Raw genomic sequence first — 18,085 nt, 5'->3', positions numbered from 1 at the left:
GCAACACTTCGCAAGCATGTGGGGAGAGACCGTGCTACGGTGTCCAACTGTGCACTGTAGTAAGCTACTGGCCTGCTGGCATCCCCATGTCTCTGGGTTAAGACTCCTGCTGCGCACCATGCACTTTCTGTACCGTATAATTCAAAAGGCTTCCCATAATCTGGCATACCTAATGCAGGTGCCTGTGATAGGCACTGTTTGAGTCTCTCAAAAGCCAATTCGGACTCACCTGTGTGCGAGATCCGATCTGGTTTGTTCGAGGAGACCATTTCTTGCAAAGGTAAAGCCAGTATGGAGAATCCTGGGATCCAGTTTCGGCAGTACCCACACATTCCAAGGAAAGTGCGGATCTGTTGCTGGGTTTGTGGCAGGGTCATGTCGCGAATCACCTGTATTCTATCAGCGGTGAGATGTCTAAGTCCTTGAGTCAAGCAATGTCCCAAATATTTTACCCTGGTCTGGCACAGCTGCAACTTATCCTTTGAAACCTTGTGTCCCGTATTAGAAAGGTGAAACAGGAGCTGTTTCGTGTCTTTCAAGGACGATTCGAGTGAATCAGAACACAGCAATAAGTCATCGACATACTGTATTAATACTGACCCGATCTCAGGTTGAAAGGATTGTAAACAGTCATGCAAAGCCTGGGAGAAAATACTTGGGCTGTCAATGAAACCTTGGGGAAGGCGAGTCCAGGTGTACTGTACTCCCCTGTATGTAAATGCGAAGAGGTATTGGCTGTCAGGGTGCAGAGGGACAGAAAAGAAGGCAGAACAGAGGTCAATGACAGTGAAAAATTTTGCAGTAGGGGGAATTTGCATGAGGATGACAGCTGGATTGGGCACTACGGGGAATTGGCTCTCAACTATCTTGTTTATCCCCTTTAGATCCTGCACTAGCCTGTAACCCCTCCCCCCACTCTTTTTCACAGGGAAGATGGGACTATTGGCAGTGCTGGACGTCCTGACTAGTATGCCCTGTTGTAGCAATCGCTCTATGACGGGGTACACTCCTAATTCTACCTCTGGCTTCAGAGGATACTGAGGGATTTTTGGAGCTATCCTACCGTCTTTTACTTGCACTACTACCGGAGCTACATTCGCCATAAATCCAGTGTCTTGTCCATCTTTAGTCCAAAGGGAACCCGGTATTTGTGAGATCATTTCCTCTACCTTTGATGGACACTTATCTATAACAGCAGAATGCGACATTAGCCTTTGAGGGGTGTCTAATATATCTTGCACTTCCTGAACGTGATTCTCAGGTATATCCAAGAAGACACCCTCAGGAGTACAGTATATGATACACCGCATTTTACACAAGAAATCTCTTCCAAGCAGGTTAGTCGGAGCCGCTGCAGCCAGCAAAAAAGAATGCTTGGTTTGCAAGGGCCCTATCGTAATCTCGGCAGGTCTACTCAAAGGGTAGTGTTGCACTATTCCTGTTACTCCCATTGCCGAAATTGTTTTACCCGTGGTTTTCATACCTACAGTTGAATTTAACAATGACCTGGCTGCCCCTGTGTCTACAAGAAAAGGTAATGGTACACCAGCTACATCAACCGTGACCTCAGGTTCACTACCAAGGCTAGCAATCAACTTCACTGGCTGCAGACTACAGGTGTGGCCCAACACTATTGTGTGGCGAGACCCTCCCGCAGCGCGTTGGCAGCTATGATATGTGGGGGAGGTAGCTGAGAATTTCCGGAGGTCTGCTCATCTCTCCTTGGGGGGTACCTCCTTGTTTCCCCTGCATGTGGCTCGTAACTTCTCCTATGTGGTCCCTGATCCCAATTATGTGAGTAGTAGTGTGGTTCGTATTCTCTGTCTAGGGTTCTATCTTGGCTATGCGCTCTACTACTCCTACAGTCTTTGGCAAAATGCCCTTCCTTCCTACAAATGTAGCATGTTCTAGGTCTGTCCTAAACAACAGGGGTCCGGGTTTTCGGCTGATGGGGTTTTGCCGTAAGGGCCTGTATACTTACCGTCATCAGTTTTTCCCCCTGTGACTCCCTGTGTTTAATGATGTTCCTATCATGCTCGACAGCGGACTCTCTCAATGCAGCCACTAAGATACCTCTCCAGTTTGGTAGAGAGGTCTGTACTCTTGTTCTGAGTGCCTCCTTCAACCCGTCCATTAATACTGAAACAGCTACCTCCCTATGATGTGCATGGTCTCTAATGTCCTCGATCCCAGTGTAGTGCTCAATGGAAATATTCGGATGCCGTTTCACCTTCCTTTTGTCTTATGGAAAAGATTTTATTCCATTTGACAACAGTAGGGAAATATATTCCTAATTGCAGATTGATTTGTCGTACCTTCTCCTGAGTGTACTCATCAGTGATCAGTACTTCTTTGTCTAAATTGCAATCAGTTATGAACTTCGCGGGGTCAATATTGGAGGGTAAACATACCCGTAGCACTGTTCGCCAATCTTTGTTTGTGGGTTCGGTGGCGTTACCTAACTCTTTAATGAACCTCTGGCATGCGACTAGATCCTTTCTGGGATCAGGAAATTCTGACATAATTGACCTCAATTCTGTCCGTGATCAGGAACAATGCATGGCAATGTTCCTGATGGGAGTGACTCCCTGAGCGTCAGTCTTCCCATTGGGGACTGCAATCACCCTGACAGGATTTAATTCAATTACATCCTTCTGGTTTGATTCTACAATGTGGGGTGCTATGGTTTCTGCATAATGTACGGTACAGTACTTACCTGTGGACATGACCTCACTTATCCCTACGCTAGGGGGCCTGACTACTGCTCTTGTTGGTTGGGCCGTGCCCACCTGAGTGTCTTGTATGGTGGCTGCTAGAGAGAGTGCCGATATCGTGCTGGGCTCATCTTCTTGTTCGCAATCCTGGGGGAAATTTAAAACAGGGTACAACTGGCAAGGGTTAGGGTTAGTACATTTTGCAATTACACTCTTATTCTGTACCAATGTATCATTGCCTGTAGCCATTTTCTCCCCAACAATATATGGTGGTGGTGCCGTCGCCATTGTTTTCCTGCTAGGTTTGGAACCTGCTGCGCGAGCTAATTCCTTTTGCATATCCCCCTCCTGTTGCCATAAATTTAAACAGTCTGTATGTTTAATCCTTTGTTTCTTGGATTTTATCAGACATATCCTTAACCTTAAGTTCTGTAATACCTCTGGTTCAAAGCTGCCCACTCTAGGGAATGGTACCCTATCATTGTTGGTCATACATATCCACTCATTGCATAAACCTTCTGTGTGTGAACCATATTTTTCACACATGATAAACCTTGCTGAGCCTTTTGGCCACAATTCTGCCTGAACCCTGTCTAAACGTCTCTTACTTGAGCAACTGGCTCCCATATTTGTGGGTCTCTTCTAATACCTTTTAAAAAATTCCCACAAACACCAAAATACTCAATATAAGTAGACGCTGGAAGTATACCTGAGCGCCTTCCACTCGCTCGCGCCCACGCTGGCCAATACAACGATACACTGTTGATAGCGGATCGCAATGTACCCAACTTAGGGCTCCTATCAGACCTTACACCGTAATTTCTTTCAGTGGAAGTTCTGTTTGGAATATTTTCCTGAGAGAGGCAGTGAAAATTTCCTTTTCGGTATCTTTCAACTGGAATTGTTAGTAGGGTGAAAAACAGAGAAATTAGAAAACTATCCTTCACCCTTTCCAGTGAAGCCCACCAGGGAGATTTCCCGAAGTTATCAAAGAAAAACCCCTTTGTCTATACAATCACGTCTGCGTATACTGTTCCACAGCAAATGTGACACAATAATATCAAGTTGCGCTATGCAGAACAAACGGACATGTGATGCAATAGCACAGCCTATAGATACTAGTTATCTATATGCCCTACGATTGTTGTAGACCACCTAGAGTTGTATGGGATACCACTCAGTCCACCAAGACCACCTAGTCCACTTTTTTTTTTTAATAACGCAGGGTTGCGAACCCTACACCACCGGGTCTCTACTAACCCAGTGTGTACACCTAGACAAGCAGCTTTACTCCCAGAGGCAATACAGTAAATAAGGGTTTTATACTAAACTTTAGAAGCTGGGCAATCTTGTGTTATTGTAGCGTGGCTACTATCCCACCTTTAAACTATACGAACTATCATGTGGTTTTATTATGCGCACACAACGCTACGCAAGCTTGCGTAATTACGCAACCGTGCGTACCTTAATGCCACGTTTGCGGCCTTGCGCTACGTGCACGTTTTGTGTACGCTGTCCTCACGTTCCGTACCACGTGTACCAATGTGCGGACGCAATAAAACAACTCACACAATTTCTATAAATGTGAGCAATATTAACTATAATCGCTCACTTAACACGCCACACAGTTTCTTTTCTGTACAAACCTTTATAACTAGGCCAGACTGCGTTTGTGTTTTACACTTACTTCCTTAATATTTATATTATGAATCTAGTAATCTGAGTGTTATGGCAACAATGTGGGAGAGTATGCACAGGGTATGGGTGTACGCTTTTGTTGTGTACGCATTTGGCGCCAAAAATAAATTCACCGATTTTAAATGGCTTTTTCCTGCTTACCTTACGAGTTCTTACCAGCATCCCTACAAACCATACAGAGTAGACACCATCTAATCAGCAATTAAGTAGGGTTTCAGTGTATCCACCGACCAAGAAAAGGATACGTAGGATCCCTGTCCACCCTTATGCTGATAGATTATGTCTGCTTGTGACCTGTTAAGCAGTAAAAATGTGGAAAATCGGACGATGCCCCCAATTGATAATGTTGATTATCTTTACAGGAATAAAAGCTATACCTTAAACACACCGTAAATACACTTTAAACCTTTAGCCGCTGCGGCCGCTATACTTAATTCACACTCTACACACCTTTTACGCTATTAGCGTACAGAGTCCCGTACAGTGTACGGACTTTGCGTACACAGCCGCGCTGACGGTACAAAGTACTCACAGCGCGTACACACCCAGAGATACACTTTAAACCTTCTACAGCAATGCAATGCAATAATAATAATACACTTTAAACCTTAGCAGGGCAATGAGCACACAACACCAATTGTGATTTTACCGCTGGGTTCCGACACCACAGTGGATTATTTCTGAAAGCGGGTTTACAATACAAATTATACACTACAATTCAAGACAATATATATAACAGAATAATGGCTACAGGTCAATGTACATACGTGAGTATATTCGCGTGCGCTTCCCGGTCCGGTCCTCCGTCATCAAATAGATAACGTTGTGAGTCTTGTGTCTGGCCGGGCTGCAGCAGGCTTTATTTATACAAGTCTTCCAAAAGCAATACAATGGATACTGTTATCCCTTTGTCAATTGGACACAGGAATGCACTTTTACAGTACAGGAGAGGTTATAGGTTGATTTGAAAAGGTAGGCAATGTCTTTCTCAACTGCTCTTGTGGGTGGTCTCCTCTGGATTCCCGCCGCATACATAATATACAGTAAATACAGTTTATATCTATATTCTGCTTCTGCACAGAACTATCCGCAGGAACATGCGATCTTCCGCAGACCAACACCGGAATGTTACCCTTAAAATACCCTACAGCTGGATACCAAATACCACCTTATAACTTAGTCTGTCCCCTCCTATCCTGTAAAGGTGAATCCGTTTGCTCTGCAACCATTTAAACAGCTATAACTTTCTGATGTGGTGCAAGGAGACTATGTGTACATTGTGCACTATTTGGATTAAATATGTAATGTGTTTTGATGGCTCTCCATGCGTACACAAACTCTGCCATAAATACCCATACCACGTGCCGATGCGCAGGTCCGCAGGAGCTACCATACGCAAATTGCGGATATGTGCACGCATGGCAGAACAAGTGCACGCGCAGTGGGCATGTGTGTGCAGTTTGTACGTGATGCGTGTTCTGCAATATTTTTCGACTTTGACAACTGGGATAAATCATTTATTCTTCCCCTTAGAAGCACACGCCTGGAACACGGCTCAGGATTTAATTCCCCTATATATATCACACCCCAAGTGAAGTGAGAGTTTGGTGTAAGCACCCTGTATCATGGACGTGTCGTGTTAACTTAATTAAAATGGTGGTACTCCCTAAATTATTATATTTTCCATAATTGCTCGGCTCCTCTCTCCTGTATGATTTTTCAGCAGATAGTCTCCTTTCTTCTAAGGTCTAGGCAGATTGCCAAACCAGAATACAATTGAATGGGGAATATCCAATTAGCATCTGTAATTTACCGTGGTTTATGGAATCCCGTTAGCCCCGATGCTGGGGAGTATCACAAGTTGGTTTTGTCTGCCTCAGGCATGTGAAACCAAATCCGTGATAAGTGCCCATTTCTTCGGGCGAAAAGTCCAGTGAAAAAATACATACTGTAGGTCCGCGGCCTTTCTGGGATCTTATGTATTTTCGGGGGACAAGAGAAATTTTTTCGGCAGCACAAAAACAGGAGACTATTTTGATACGCAAACAAATATAAAAAAAAATAAGAATTTACTCACCGGTAATTCTATTTCTCGTAGTCCGTAGTGGATGCTGGGACTCCGTAAGGACCATGGGGAATAGCGGCTCCGCAGGAGACTGGGCACAACTAAAAGAAAGCTTTAGACTAACTGGTGTGCACTGGCTCCTCCCACTATGACCCTCCTCCAGACTTCAGTTAGGATACTGTGCCCGGAAGAGCTGACACAATAAGGAAGGATTTTGAATCCCGGGTAAGACTCATACCAGCCACACCAATCACACCGTATAACTCGTGATACAATACCTAGTTAACAGTATGATAACAACTGAGCCTCTCAACAGATGGCTCAACAATAACCCTTCAGTTAAACAATAACTATATACAAGTATTGCAGACAATCCGCACTTGGGATGGGCGCGCAGCATCCACTACGGACTACGAGAAATAGAATTACCGGTGAGTAAATTCTTATTTTCTCTGACGTCCTAAGTGGATGCTGGGACTCCGTAAGGACCATGGGGATTATACCAAAGCTCCCAAACGGGCGGGAGAGTGCGGATGACTCTGCAGCACCGAATGGGCAAACTCTGGGTCCTCCTCAGCCAGGGTGTCAAACTTGTAGAATTTAGCAAATGTGTTTGACCCCGACCAAGTAGCTGCTCGGCAAAGTTGTAGAGCCGAGACCCCTCGGGCAGCCGCCCAAGAAGAGCCCACCTTCCTCGTGGAATGGGCTTTCACTGATTTAGGATGCGGCAGTCCAGCCGCAGAATGTGCAAGCTGAATCGTACTACAGATCCAGCGAGCAATAGTCTGCTTTGAAGCAGGTGCACCCAACTTGTTGGGCGCATACAGGATAAATAGCGAGTCAGTCTTTCTGACTCCAGCTGTCCTGGAAACATAAATTTTCAGGGCCCTGACTACGTCCAACAACTTGGAAGCCTCCAAGTCTTTAGTAGCCGCAGGCACCACGATAGGTTGGTTCAGATGAAAGGCTGATACCACCTTAGGGAGAAATTGGGGACGAGTCCTCAATTCTGCCCTATCCATATGGAAAATCAGATAAGGGCTTTTACATGACAAAGCCGCCAATTCTGATACACGCCTGGCCGAAGCCAAGGCCAACAACATGACCACTTTCCACGTGAGATACTTCAATTCCACGGATTTAAGTGGCTCAAACCAATGTGACTTTAGGAAATCCAACACCACGTTGAGATCCCAAGGTGCCACTGGAGACACAAAAGGGGGCTGAATATGAAGCACTCCCTTAACAAAAGTCTGAACTTCAGGTAGTGAAGCCAGTTCTCTCTGGAAGAAAATCGATAGAGCCGAAATCTGGACCTTAATGGAACCCAATTTTAGGCCCATAGTCACCCCTGACTGTAGGAAGTGCAGGAAACGGCCCAGCTGAAATTCCTCCGTTGGGGCCTTCCTGGCCTCACACCACGCAACATATTTTCGCCATATGCGGTGATAATGGTTTGCGGTTACTTATTTCCTAGCTTTAATCAGCGTAGGAATGACTTCCTCCGGAATGCCCTTTTCCTTCAGGATCCGGTGTTCAACCGCCATGCCGTCAAACGCAGCCGCGGTAAGTCTTGGAACAGACAGGCCCCTGCTGCAGCAGGTCCTGTCTGAGCGGCAGAGGCCATGGGTCCTCTGAAATCATTTCTTGAAGTTCCGAGTACCAAGCTCTTCTTGGCCAATCTGGAACAATGAGAATAGTTCTTACTCCTCTTCTCCTTATTATCCTCAGTACCTTTGGTATGAGAGGAAGAGGAGGGAACACATAAACCGACCGGTACACCCACGGTGTCACTAGAGCGTCCACAGCTATCGCCTGCGGGTCTCTTGACCTGGCGCAATATCTTTCTAGCTTTTTGTTTAGGTGGGACGCCATCATGTCCACCTGTGGCCTTTCCCAACGGTTTACAATCAGTTGGAAGACTTTTGGATGAAGTCCCCACTCTCCCGGGTGGAGGTCGTGCCTGCTGAGGAAGTCTGCTTCCCAGTTGTCCACTCCCGGAATGAACACTGCTGACAGTGCTAACACGTGATTTTCCGCCCATCGGAGAATCCTTGTGGCTTCTGCCATCGCCGTCCTGCTTCTCGTGCCGCCCTGTCGGTTTACATGGGCGACCGCCGTGATGTTGTCTGACTGGATCAGTACCGGCTGGTTTTGAAGCAGGGGTTTTGCCTGACTTAGGGCATTGTAAATGGCCCTCAGTTCCAGAATATTTATGTGTAGGGAAGTCTCCTGACTTGACCATAGTCCTTGGAAGTTTCTTCCCTGTGTGACTGCCCCCCAGCCTCGAAGGCTGGCATCCGTGGTCACCAGGACCCAGTCCTGTATGCCGAATCTGCGGCCCTCTTGAAGATGAGCACTTTGCAGCCACCACAGCAGAGACACCCTGGTCCTTGGAGACAGGGTTATCAGCCGATGCATCTGAAGATGCAATCCGGACCACTTGTCCAACAGGTCCCACTGAAAGGTTCTTGCATGGAACCTGCCGAAAGGAATTGCTTCGTAGGAAGCTACCATCTTTCCCAGGATCCGCGTGCAGTGATGCACCGACACCTGTTTTGGTTTTAGGAGGCCTCTGACTAGAGATGACAGCTCCTTGGCCTTCTCCTCCTGGAGAAACACTTTTTTCTGTTCTGTGTCCAGAACCATCCCCAGGAACAGTAGACGTGTCGTAGGGACCAGCTGTGACTTTGGAATATTTAGAATCCAGCCGTGCTGTTGTAGCACCTCCCGAGATAGTGCTACCCCGACTAATAACTGCTCCCTGGACCTCGCCTTTATCAGGAGATCGTCCAAGTACGGGATAATTAAAACTCCCTTCTTTCGAAGGAGTATCATCATTTCGGCCATTACCTTGGTAAAGACCCTCGGAGCCGTGGAGAGACCGAACGGCAACGTCTGGAATTGGTAATGACAATCCTGTACCACAAATCTGAGGTACTCCTGGTGAGGATGGTAAATGGGGACATGCAGGTAAGCATCCTTGATGTCCAGTGATACCATGTAATCCCCCTCGTCCAGGCTTGCAATAACCGCCCTGAGCGATTCCATCTTGAACTTGAATTTTTTTATATATGTGTTCAAGGATTTCAAATTTAAAATGGGTCTCACCGAACCGTCCGGTTTCGGTACCACAAACATTGTGGAATAGTAACCCTGTCCTTGTTGAAGTAGGGCACCTTTACTATCACCTGCTGGGAATACAGCTTGTGAATTGCCTCTATCACTGCCTCCCTGCCTGAGGGAGTTGTTGGCAAGGCAGATTTGAGGAAACGGCGGGGGGGAGACGTCTCGAATTCCAGCTTGTACCCCTGAAATACTACTTGAAAGATCCAGGGATCCACCCGTGAGCGAGCCCACTGATCACTGAAATTTTTGAGACGGGCCCCCACCGTACCTGGCTCCGCCTGTGGAGCCCCAGCGTCATGCGGTGGACTTAGAGGAAGCGGGGGAGGACTTTTGCTCCTGGGAACTGGCTGTATGCTGCAGCTTTTTCCCTCTACCTCTGCCTCTGGGCAGAAAGGACGCGCCTCTAACCCGCTTGCCCTTATGGGGCCGAAAGGACTGTACCTGATAATACGGTGCTTTCTTTGGCTGTGAGGGAACATAGGGTAAAAATGCAGACTTCCCAGCTGTTGCTGTGGAAACTAGGTCCGAGAGACCATCCCCGAACAACTCCTCACCTTTATAAGGCAAAACTTCCATGTGCCTTTTAGAGTCTGCATCACCTGTCCACTGCCGAGTCCATAACCCTCTCCTGGCAGAAAATAAGAATTTACTTACCGATAATTCTATTTCTCATAGTCCGTAGTGGATGCTGGGACTTCCGTAAGGACCATGGGGAATAGCGGCTCCGCAGGAGACTGGGCACAAAAAGTAAAAGCTTTAGACTAGCTGGTGTGCACTGGCTCCTCCCCCTATGACCCTCCTCCAAGCCTCAGTTAGGATACTGTGCCCGGACGAGCGAACATAATAAGGAAGGATTTTGAATCCCGGGAAAGACTCATACCAGCCACACCAATCACACTGTACAACCTGTGATCTGAACCCAGTTAACAGTATGATAAACGTAGGAGCCTCTGAAAAGATGGCTCACAACAATAAACAACCCGATTTTTTTGTAACAATAACTATATACAAGTATTGCAGACAATCCGCACTTGGGATGGGCGCCCAGAATCCACTACGGACTATGAGAAATAGAATTATCGGTAAGTAAATTCTTATTTTCTCTGACGTCCTAGTGGATGCTGGGACTTCCGTAAGGACCATGGGGATTATACCAAAGCTCCCAAACGGGCGGGAGAGTGCGGATGACTCTGCAGCACCGAATGAGAGAACTCCAGGTCCTCCTCAGCCAGGGTATCGAATTTGTAAAATTTTGCAAACGTGTTTGCCCCTGACCAAGTAGCTGCTCGGCAAAGTTGTAAAGCCGAGACCCCTCGGGCAGCCGCCCAAGATGAGCCCACTTTTCTTGTGGAATGGGCTTTAACAGATTTTGGCTGTGGCAGTCCTGCCACAGAATGTGCAAGCTGAATTGTACTACAAATCCAACGAGCAATCGTCTGCTTAACGTGATTTTAGGAACCCTAAAACTACATTGAGATCCCAAGGTGCCACTGGTGGCACAAAAGGAGGTTTGAACTTTTACTTCTAAGCAGCTCAGGAGAGCCACCTAGCATGCACCCTTCTCGTTCGGGCACAAAAATCTAACTGAGGCTTGGAGGAGGGTCATAGGGGGAGGAGCCAGTGCACACCAGCTAGTCTAAAGCTTTTACTTTTTGTGCCCAGTCTCCTGCGGAGCCGCTATTCCCCATGGTCCTTACGGAAGTCCCAGCATCCACTAGGACGTCAGAGAAATGGACATTGCACTTATTTTAGATGCCAGCCGGCAAATATCCCTCTGTGCATCTCTCATGTATAAGACTGCGTCTTTAATATGCTCTAAGGTTAGCAATATAGTGTCCCTGTCTAGGGTATCAATATTTTCCGACAGGGAATATGACCACGCAGCTGCAGCACTGCACATCCATGCTGAAGCAATAGCTGGTCTCAGTATAATACCTGTGTGTGTATATACAGACTTCAGGATAGCCTCCTGCTTTCTATCAGCAGGTTCCTTTAGGGCGGCCGTATCCGGAGACGGTAGTGCCACCTTCTTTGACAAGCGTGTGAGCGCTTTATCCACCCTAGGGGATGTTTCCCAACGTGACCTATCCTCTGGCGGGAAAGGGTACGTCATTAGTAATCTTTTAGAAATTACTAGTTTCTTATCGGGGGAAGCCCACGCTTCTTCACACACTTCATTTAACTCCTCAGATGGAGGAAAAACTACTGGTAGTTTTTTCTCTCCAAACATAATACCCTTTTTTGTGGTACCTGGGGTAACATCAGAAATGTGCAACACATTTTTCATAGCCTCAATCATGTAACGTGTGGCCCTATTGGAAGTTGCATTAGTCTCATCGTCGTCGACACTGGAGTCAGTATCCGTGTCGACATCTGTGTCTGCCATCTGAGGTAGCGGGCGTTTTAGAGCCCCTGATGGCTTTTGAGACACCTGGGCAGGCACAGGCTGAGAAGCCGGCTGTCCCATATTCGGTATGTCGTCAAACCTTTTATGTAAGGAGTCGACACTGTCACGTAATTCCTTCCACATAACCATCCACTCAGGTGTCGGCCCCGCAGGGGGTGACATCACATTTATAGGCATCTGCACCGCCTCCACATAAGCCTCCTCATCAAACATGTCGACACAGCCGTACCGACACACCGCACACACACCGGGAATGCTCTGACAGAGGACAGGACCCCACAAAGCCCTTTGTGGAGACAGAGAGAGAGTATGCCAGCACACACCAGAGCGCTATAATAATACAGGGATTAACTGAATTATTTCCCCTTATAGCTGCTATATAAATTATACTGCGCCTAAATTTAGTGCCCCCCCTCTATTTTTTACCCTTTGTAGCTTGATACTGCAGGGGAGAGCCAGGGAGCGATCCTTCCAGCGGAGCTGTGAGGGAAAAATGGCGCCAGTGTGCTGAGGGAGTTAGCCCCGCCCCTTTTTCGGCGGACTTTTCTCCCGCTTTTTTCAGGAATTCTGGCAGGGGTAATTTATCACATATATAGCCCTGGGACTATATATTGTGATGATTTGCCAGCCAAGGTGTTTATATTGCTGCTCAGGGCGCCCCCCCCCCCAGCGCCCTGCACCCATCAGTGACCGGAGTGTGAGGTGTGCATGAGGAGCAATGGCGCACAGCTGCAGTGCTGTGCGCTACCTTGTTGAAGACCGAGGTCTTCTGCCGCCGATTTTCCGGACCACTTCTTGCTTCTGGCTCTGTAAGGGGGGCGGCGGCGCGGCTCCGGGACCGAACGATCGAGCTCGGGTCCTGTGTTCGATCCCTCTGGAGCTAATGGTGTCCAGTAGCCTAAGAAGCCCAAACTATCTCCAGTCAGGTAGGTTCGCTTCTTCTCCCCTTAGTCCCTCGCTGCAGTGAGTCTGTTGCCAGCAGATCTCACTGTAAAATAAAAAACCTAAAATATACTTTCTTTCTAGGAGCTCAGGAGAGCCCCTAGTGTGCATCCAGCTCAGCCGGGCACAAGATTCTAACTGAAGTCTGGAGGAGGGTCATAGTGGGAGGAGCCAGTGCACACCAGTTAGTCTAAAGCTTTCTTTTAGTTGTGCCCAGTCTCCTGCGGAGCCGCTATTCCCCATGGTCCTTACGGAGTCCCAGCATCCACTTAGGACGTCAGAGAAAAATTGTGAAAACCCCGCCCTTCCCGTTTTTCACTGACAGAAATTTTTCAGGACTAATTGGATACCCCCCAATGTTCTTACGAAAACGAGGGTGATGGGAGGACTTATGCTCCCACATTTCCAGCTGTATTACTAAACATCTCAACTGGCCCATTTATGGTGGTGACTTAGGGATCCAGATCCTATGGCACTTCTTATATTACTAGTTGCTCACCTGGGTCTCTCCTATACCCCTCTACAGACTTTGCTATGTGGTCAGGTCACTAATACTAATATCCCCTTAATAGTTCAGGCAACACACATATGGGACTATGGGGTATATGTATGAAGCAGTGATAAGAGTGGAGAAGTCTGTCAGTGAAGAATTGTGTCATAGCAACCAATCAGGTGCTACGTATAAATATATAGAATGTACTTTATAACTGTTCCGTCAAAGCTGATTGGTTACCATGGCACACTTCTCCACTCTTATCACTGCTTCATACATCTACCCCATGTGTTTCAAAGCTGTTGGGAGCTAAGGGTCTTGACCTGGATACTCCCCTGTGATATTCTCGAGCTTTACCTGAGCTTTTTGCTCTGCAGGATCGTGAGGTTCAGGGCAAGTGGGGAGTGGGTTAATTATACACTTCGGTGGTTCTCTAGTAATTTATTTCCGAGGCTCCCCTGCTCGACACTTACCTCTCTGCTACTTCCCGTCTCTTGCGGGGGATCCCCGCGGCCCTCCCTGTCCTTTGACTGCTGTTTGCTACTCCCAGTCTGCTGGTCACTCCTCTCTGTACACCAGGGCCATCACTAATGGCAAACCAACTCTGGATCAGCTGACTCAGTCCACCAATCAGGAACCAGCAGCACTTAAAAAAGTTCTTATTGGAGGACTGGTTGGTTGCCAGTTTAACGCCTTTTATAACCAGCATCTATCAGCAGTGTTCTTCTCTGTGTTTCTGCACTGCTCCACTTCCGCACCTCAACATTGCTGGTCTGGTCAGCAGCATCACCAGTTACAGTCCAGTCACCAGCATCACTGGTCCAAGCCTGGTTTCTAGCATTACTGTTCCTAGTTCAGTTTCCAGCATTATTGGTCTCAGCCTGGCCTTTTTTTTTACCAGTCTCCTTTGTTAACGCCATGGTGGCACATGAAAAATACACCTACATAGCTAGAAACGCGGAGTCCAAGTTTAATAATATTTGAGCTAAGTGGCTTGATTCTGAATACTCCAAACTTCATTCAGAGGCAGATCTTGCCGTGATCATTATGTCGTCATTTGCTTTCTAGCGGTCCCTGATGTATCGTAATATTATTGTTCATTGTGATTACTACTAACTTCTTGTATACTGATGTGTATCCATGTCCTCTTTTGACAACTTGTTGGTGATCAAGTACAACACACTCTCTAGTAATTATGACATTTATGCTAAAGAATGCAACTGTTTCTTCCTTATTTATCCCCCACTTTTGTTTTCCCTTTATTTTGTGCTGTTTATTTTAAATTGTTTCTATATTCTGCAAAAATAAATCTTCAATAATCTCTACTTAATTAAAAAAGGGGTCTCAAACTGTTTTTGCATCATTTGGTTATACTTCCTCACACTTAATTGACTTTATTATATATACTTTATACATTTAAATTGGATCAGACAAATTACCTTTGGATGTTGTGCAAGCAAGTCCGGAAGGACATACATTTGTGCAAGAAGTTCAATGTAATCATGGCAACAGAAGTAATAAATGTGCGACAGAATGTTGTCAAGTGTGAATCTCTGCATAGCTATTTTGTGATCTGAAAATCAAGAAAAAAAACAACAGGAATTATACTCACTGACAATGGTTAGTGGTCCATTGTACATAGTTAGAGACAGATTTTCTATTTTAAACCTTTATAGTGAAAGGTATAGAATGGAGCTCCATTTCTTCAACAGTATCTTCAAGTGACTTCCCAAGCAGACTATGAAAAATGAAATATACTAAAACAGCATGGCTGAGAAACCTGGGCTGTTGTGGAGCACATGTCATATGTGAGAGATGATGCTTTACATCAATGTGAATATTTCTGTGAAACCTGGTTGGAAGGGACTTTCTGAACCCAAATAGGAATCACAAACAGTTTTTCTGTATTCCGAAGATCTTCTGTTATGGATAGTAAAAAAATGCAGTCTCTTTAGATTTAAATGATGGTACAGATGTGTCCTCATACATCTAGCCTCAATAAGCCATGCAGCGCAAGATGCCCAGTGTGAGTGCGTCGGCAGTTCCCACGCAACTCTACTAACGTTGGGAACCTTTATTTGCCGAAAATGCTTCTTATTCGTATCGCAGGTTAAAGATCTTGATTCGCCGAACCAAAAGTTGTCGGGATGGGCAAATCGGGGATTTTAAACATTAATTTCCTCGATGGATCACCAATCATCGATAGCCACCATTCACCGATTTTGGTTGAGATATCGGGAAAATGGCGGAATGATGTATGGGGACCTTATCTCATAAGAAAATGTAATCTATTGTGAAGGTATGAGCTTTCTGATTTACAATCTACTGTACCCATGTTTCGGCAGAATGGTATCACTTGTGTCCCAAAACGGCTTGATTGTGAATTAGTTTATATTAGCTTTCTTAATTACACTATCCATGTTACAAGAACCTTTATAAAGGTTTTTGCAGATGTTGCAAGAATGAAAGGCAGGCAGGTGAACGGGAAGTGTTGCCCCAAAATCAAGATCCACAGGATTTTTCTGTGTTGAGCAGCTGCAGGAATATGAGAAAATGCATCCAGAACATATTATATGGATGTAAGAAAGGACACTTCACTGACAGATGTGAGGATACTGTTCACTGTTTCCATATGAATGAAATTTGTTACTGACAAATCTGTGAAGTCACTGAGGATACAGAATAGTGCAATAGGCATCAGAGAATTTTTTAACAAGAAAAAGTTTAACATAAAGAACAAGAATTTGACTTTCTGATGTCTGGGATGTGGCATGCTGCAAGGCACACACGGTAATTATCTCAGTTTAGATCTTTTTGAAACCACTGCTGTGAGGGGGATGGCTGAAACATAGGATTTATAGTCTTACCTTGCTAAATCCTTTTCTTTGACTCCATAGGGAGCACACGGAGGATGATAGGTATAGTTTGGCAGGAGTGACTGGACACCAGGCAGTTAAATTACCCAGCAGTCCAGGGCTCCCTCTCCCCTGTACCCCGCCCCCCCATGCCCAGCCAGTTAAGCCCAAGGCAAGGAGCAAATACAAGAAAGACCAACACACACACAGAGGTCAGGTGAGTTGAGAACCAGTATTGTGGAAACTAACCCCCACAAGCCAGGCGAGTCAGGGTGGGCGCCCTATGCCCCCTATGGAGTTAAAGAAAAAGATTTAATAAGTTAAGACCATAAACCCTACTTTCTTCTCCCTCCACTATGGGGCACAAGGATAATGATAGGGCATCCTAAAGCTGTCACCCTATGGGAGGGGACGCTCCTGAGCTGTGCAAAGAACCCATCGCCCAAAGACTACATCTGTGTAGGCGAAGGTATCAAAGGCATAGAAACATAATTGTATGAGCAGAAGACCACATGGCAGCCTTACAAAGCTGCTTTGCAGAGGCGCCCAAGATGCTGACTCTGACCTTGTGGAATGAGCAGTTACCACGGCAGGGACAGGAAGATCTACTGAGTAGCTGGCAGCCAGCCCCGCTTGTGAAAATCATACAGGACAAACAGGGAATCAGATCTGCGGGGATCTCTGGTCCTGTCTACATAAATGTGGACATCCAAGAAGGTTTCTTCCGGAGAAGAACCCGGAACACTGAAAGAAGATACCACAATCTCCTGGTTGATGTGGAACCGAGATACAACCTTAGGTAGGAAACCAAAACGAGTTCTCAAGACAGAGCACGTCTGGATACAGAGCCCACTCATCCGAAGGTGACACTCTGTCACGTGGAGGATATGACTGACCACCTTCATTGTGCCAAAACTGCGAGTGCTGCCCTGGTGGTTTATGTAGGCGACAGCTGTTGCATTATCCAACCACACCTTGATCAGATGTCCCTGGAGGAAAGGCTGAGCCAAGCAAAGAGCTCTACAACGCCCTGAGTTTCAGGACATTGATGAATAGTCGGCTCTTGTGAGCCATCCACTGTCCCTAGAACGTTTACTGACAAGACACCACCCACACAAAGACTTGTATCAGTAGTGAGCAGTACCCAAACCTGGAACCAAAAGGGACAAACCCTGTTCAGGTGGGACTGATGTAGCCACCACCAGTGGAAGTGACAAACCTTCCATGAATGATTGTTTGTGCCCTGAGGTGAAGATGGGACCTGTTCCACCTGGCCAGCACCTCAAGTTGAAGAGAATGGGGGTGAAACTAGGCAAAATGCCACCATGTCAAATATGGAGACCAAGGAACCCATGATCTACATGCAAGAGTGTAGCGACACACAACGATGACTGAGGAAATATGTAAACCTTGGTTTGCAGGGCCTGAATCTTGTCTGCCGGGAGGAACACCTGCTGAAACCTTGAATCCAGCCAAGCTCCCAAATGCAGCATCTCCTGAGAAGGCGACAACATAGATTTTCGCGAACTGATCATCCACCCGTGTGACTCTAGAAGATCCTCTGTTGGACGTATGCGGCCAGGAGAAGAAGGCTGAGAAGATAAGGCAAGATCCTGACACCACTTTGACGAAGGTGCGCTGTCATGACCACTATGACCCTCATGAGAATACGTGGAGCCAAGGACAGTTCTAATAGTAATGTCTGAAACTGGTGGCTATCTGACCGCACCGCAGACCTGAGTAAGTGCTGGTGGCTGACTCGCATGGGGATGTGTAAATAGG

At 46.5% G+C, this 18,085-nt stretch overlaps 1 protein-coding gene across 7 annotated transcripts in view; it reads right to left on the bottom strand.

Annotated features, from left to right (window-relative positions):
- Positions 1–18,085, bottom strand: part of RAD51C (RAD51 paralog C) — a 207,942-nt gene that overhangs the window by 88,406 nt on the left and 101,451 nt on the right. For all 7 annotated transcript variants that reach the window (XR_010226127.1, XM_063953901.1, XM_063953898.1 and 4 more), the window contains exon 4: positions 14,888–15,021. Coding sequence is in view for 6 of the 7 variants with exons in the window: in XM_063953901.1 (XP_063809971.1) it covers positions 14,888–15,021 (134 nt within the window). In the remaining variant the exon portion in view is untranslated. The remainder of the gene's footprint in view (positions 1–14,887; positions 15,022–18,085) is intronic.

The sequence above is a fragment of the Pseudophryne corroboree genome, chromosome 2 (assembly GCF_028390025.1).
Source record: "Pseudophryne corroboree isolate aPseCor3 chromosome 2, aPseCor3.hap2, whole genome shotgun sequence".
NCBI classification, from domain to species: domain Eukaryota; kingdom Metazoa; phylum Chordata; class Amphibia; order Anura; family Myobatrachidae; genus Pseudophryne; species Pseudophryne corroboree.
Note: the sequence above shows the minus strand (reverse complement) of the source record. Positions and strands in the feature narration are given on the sequence as shown.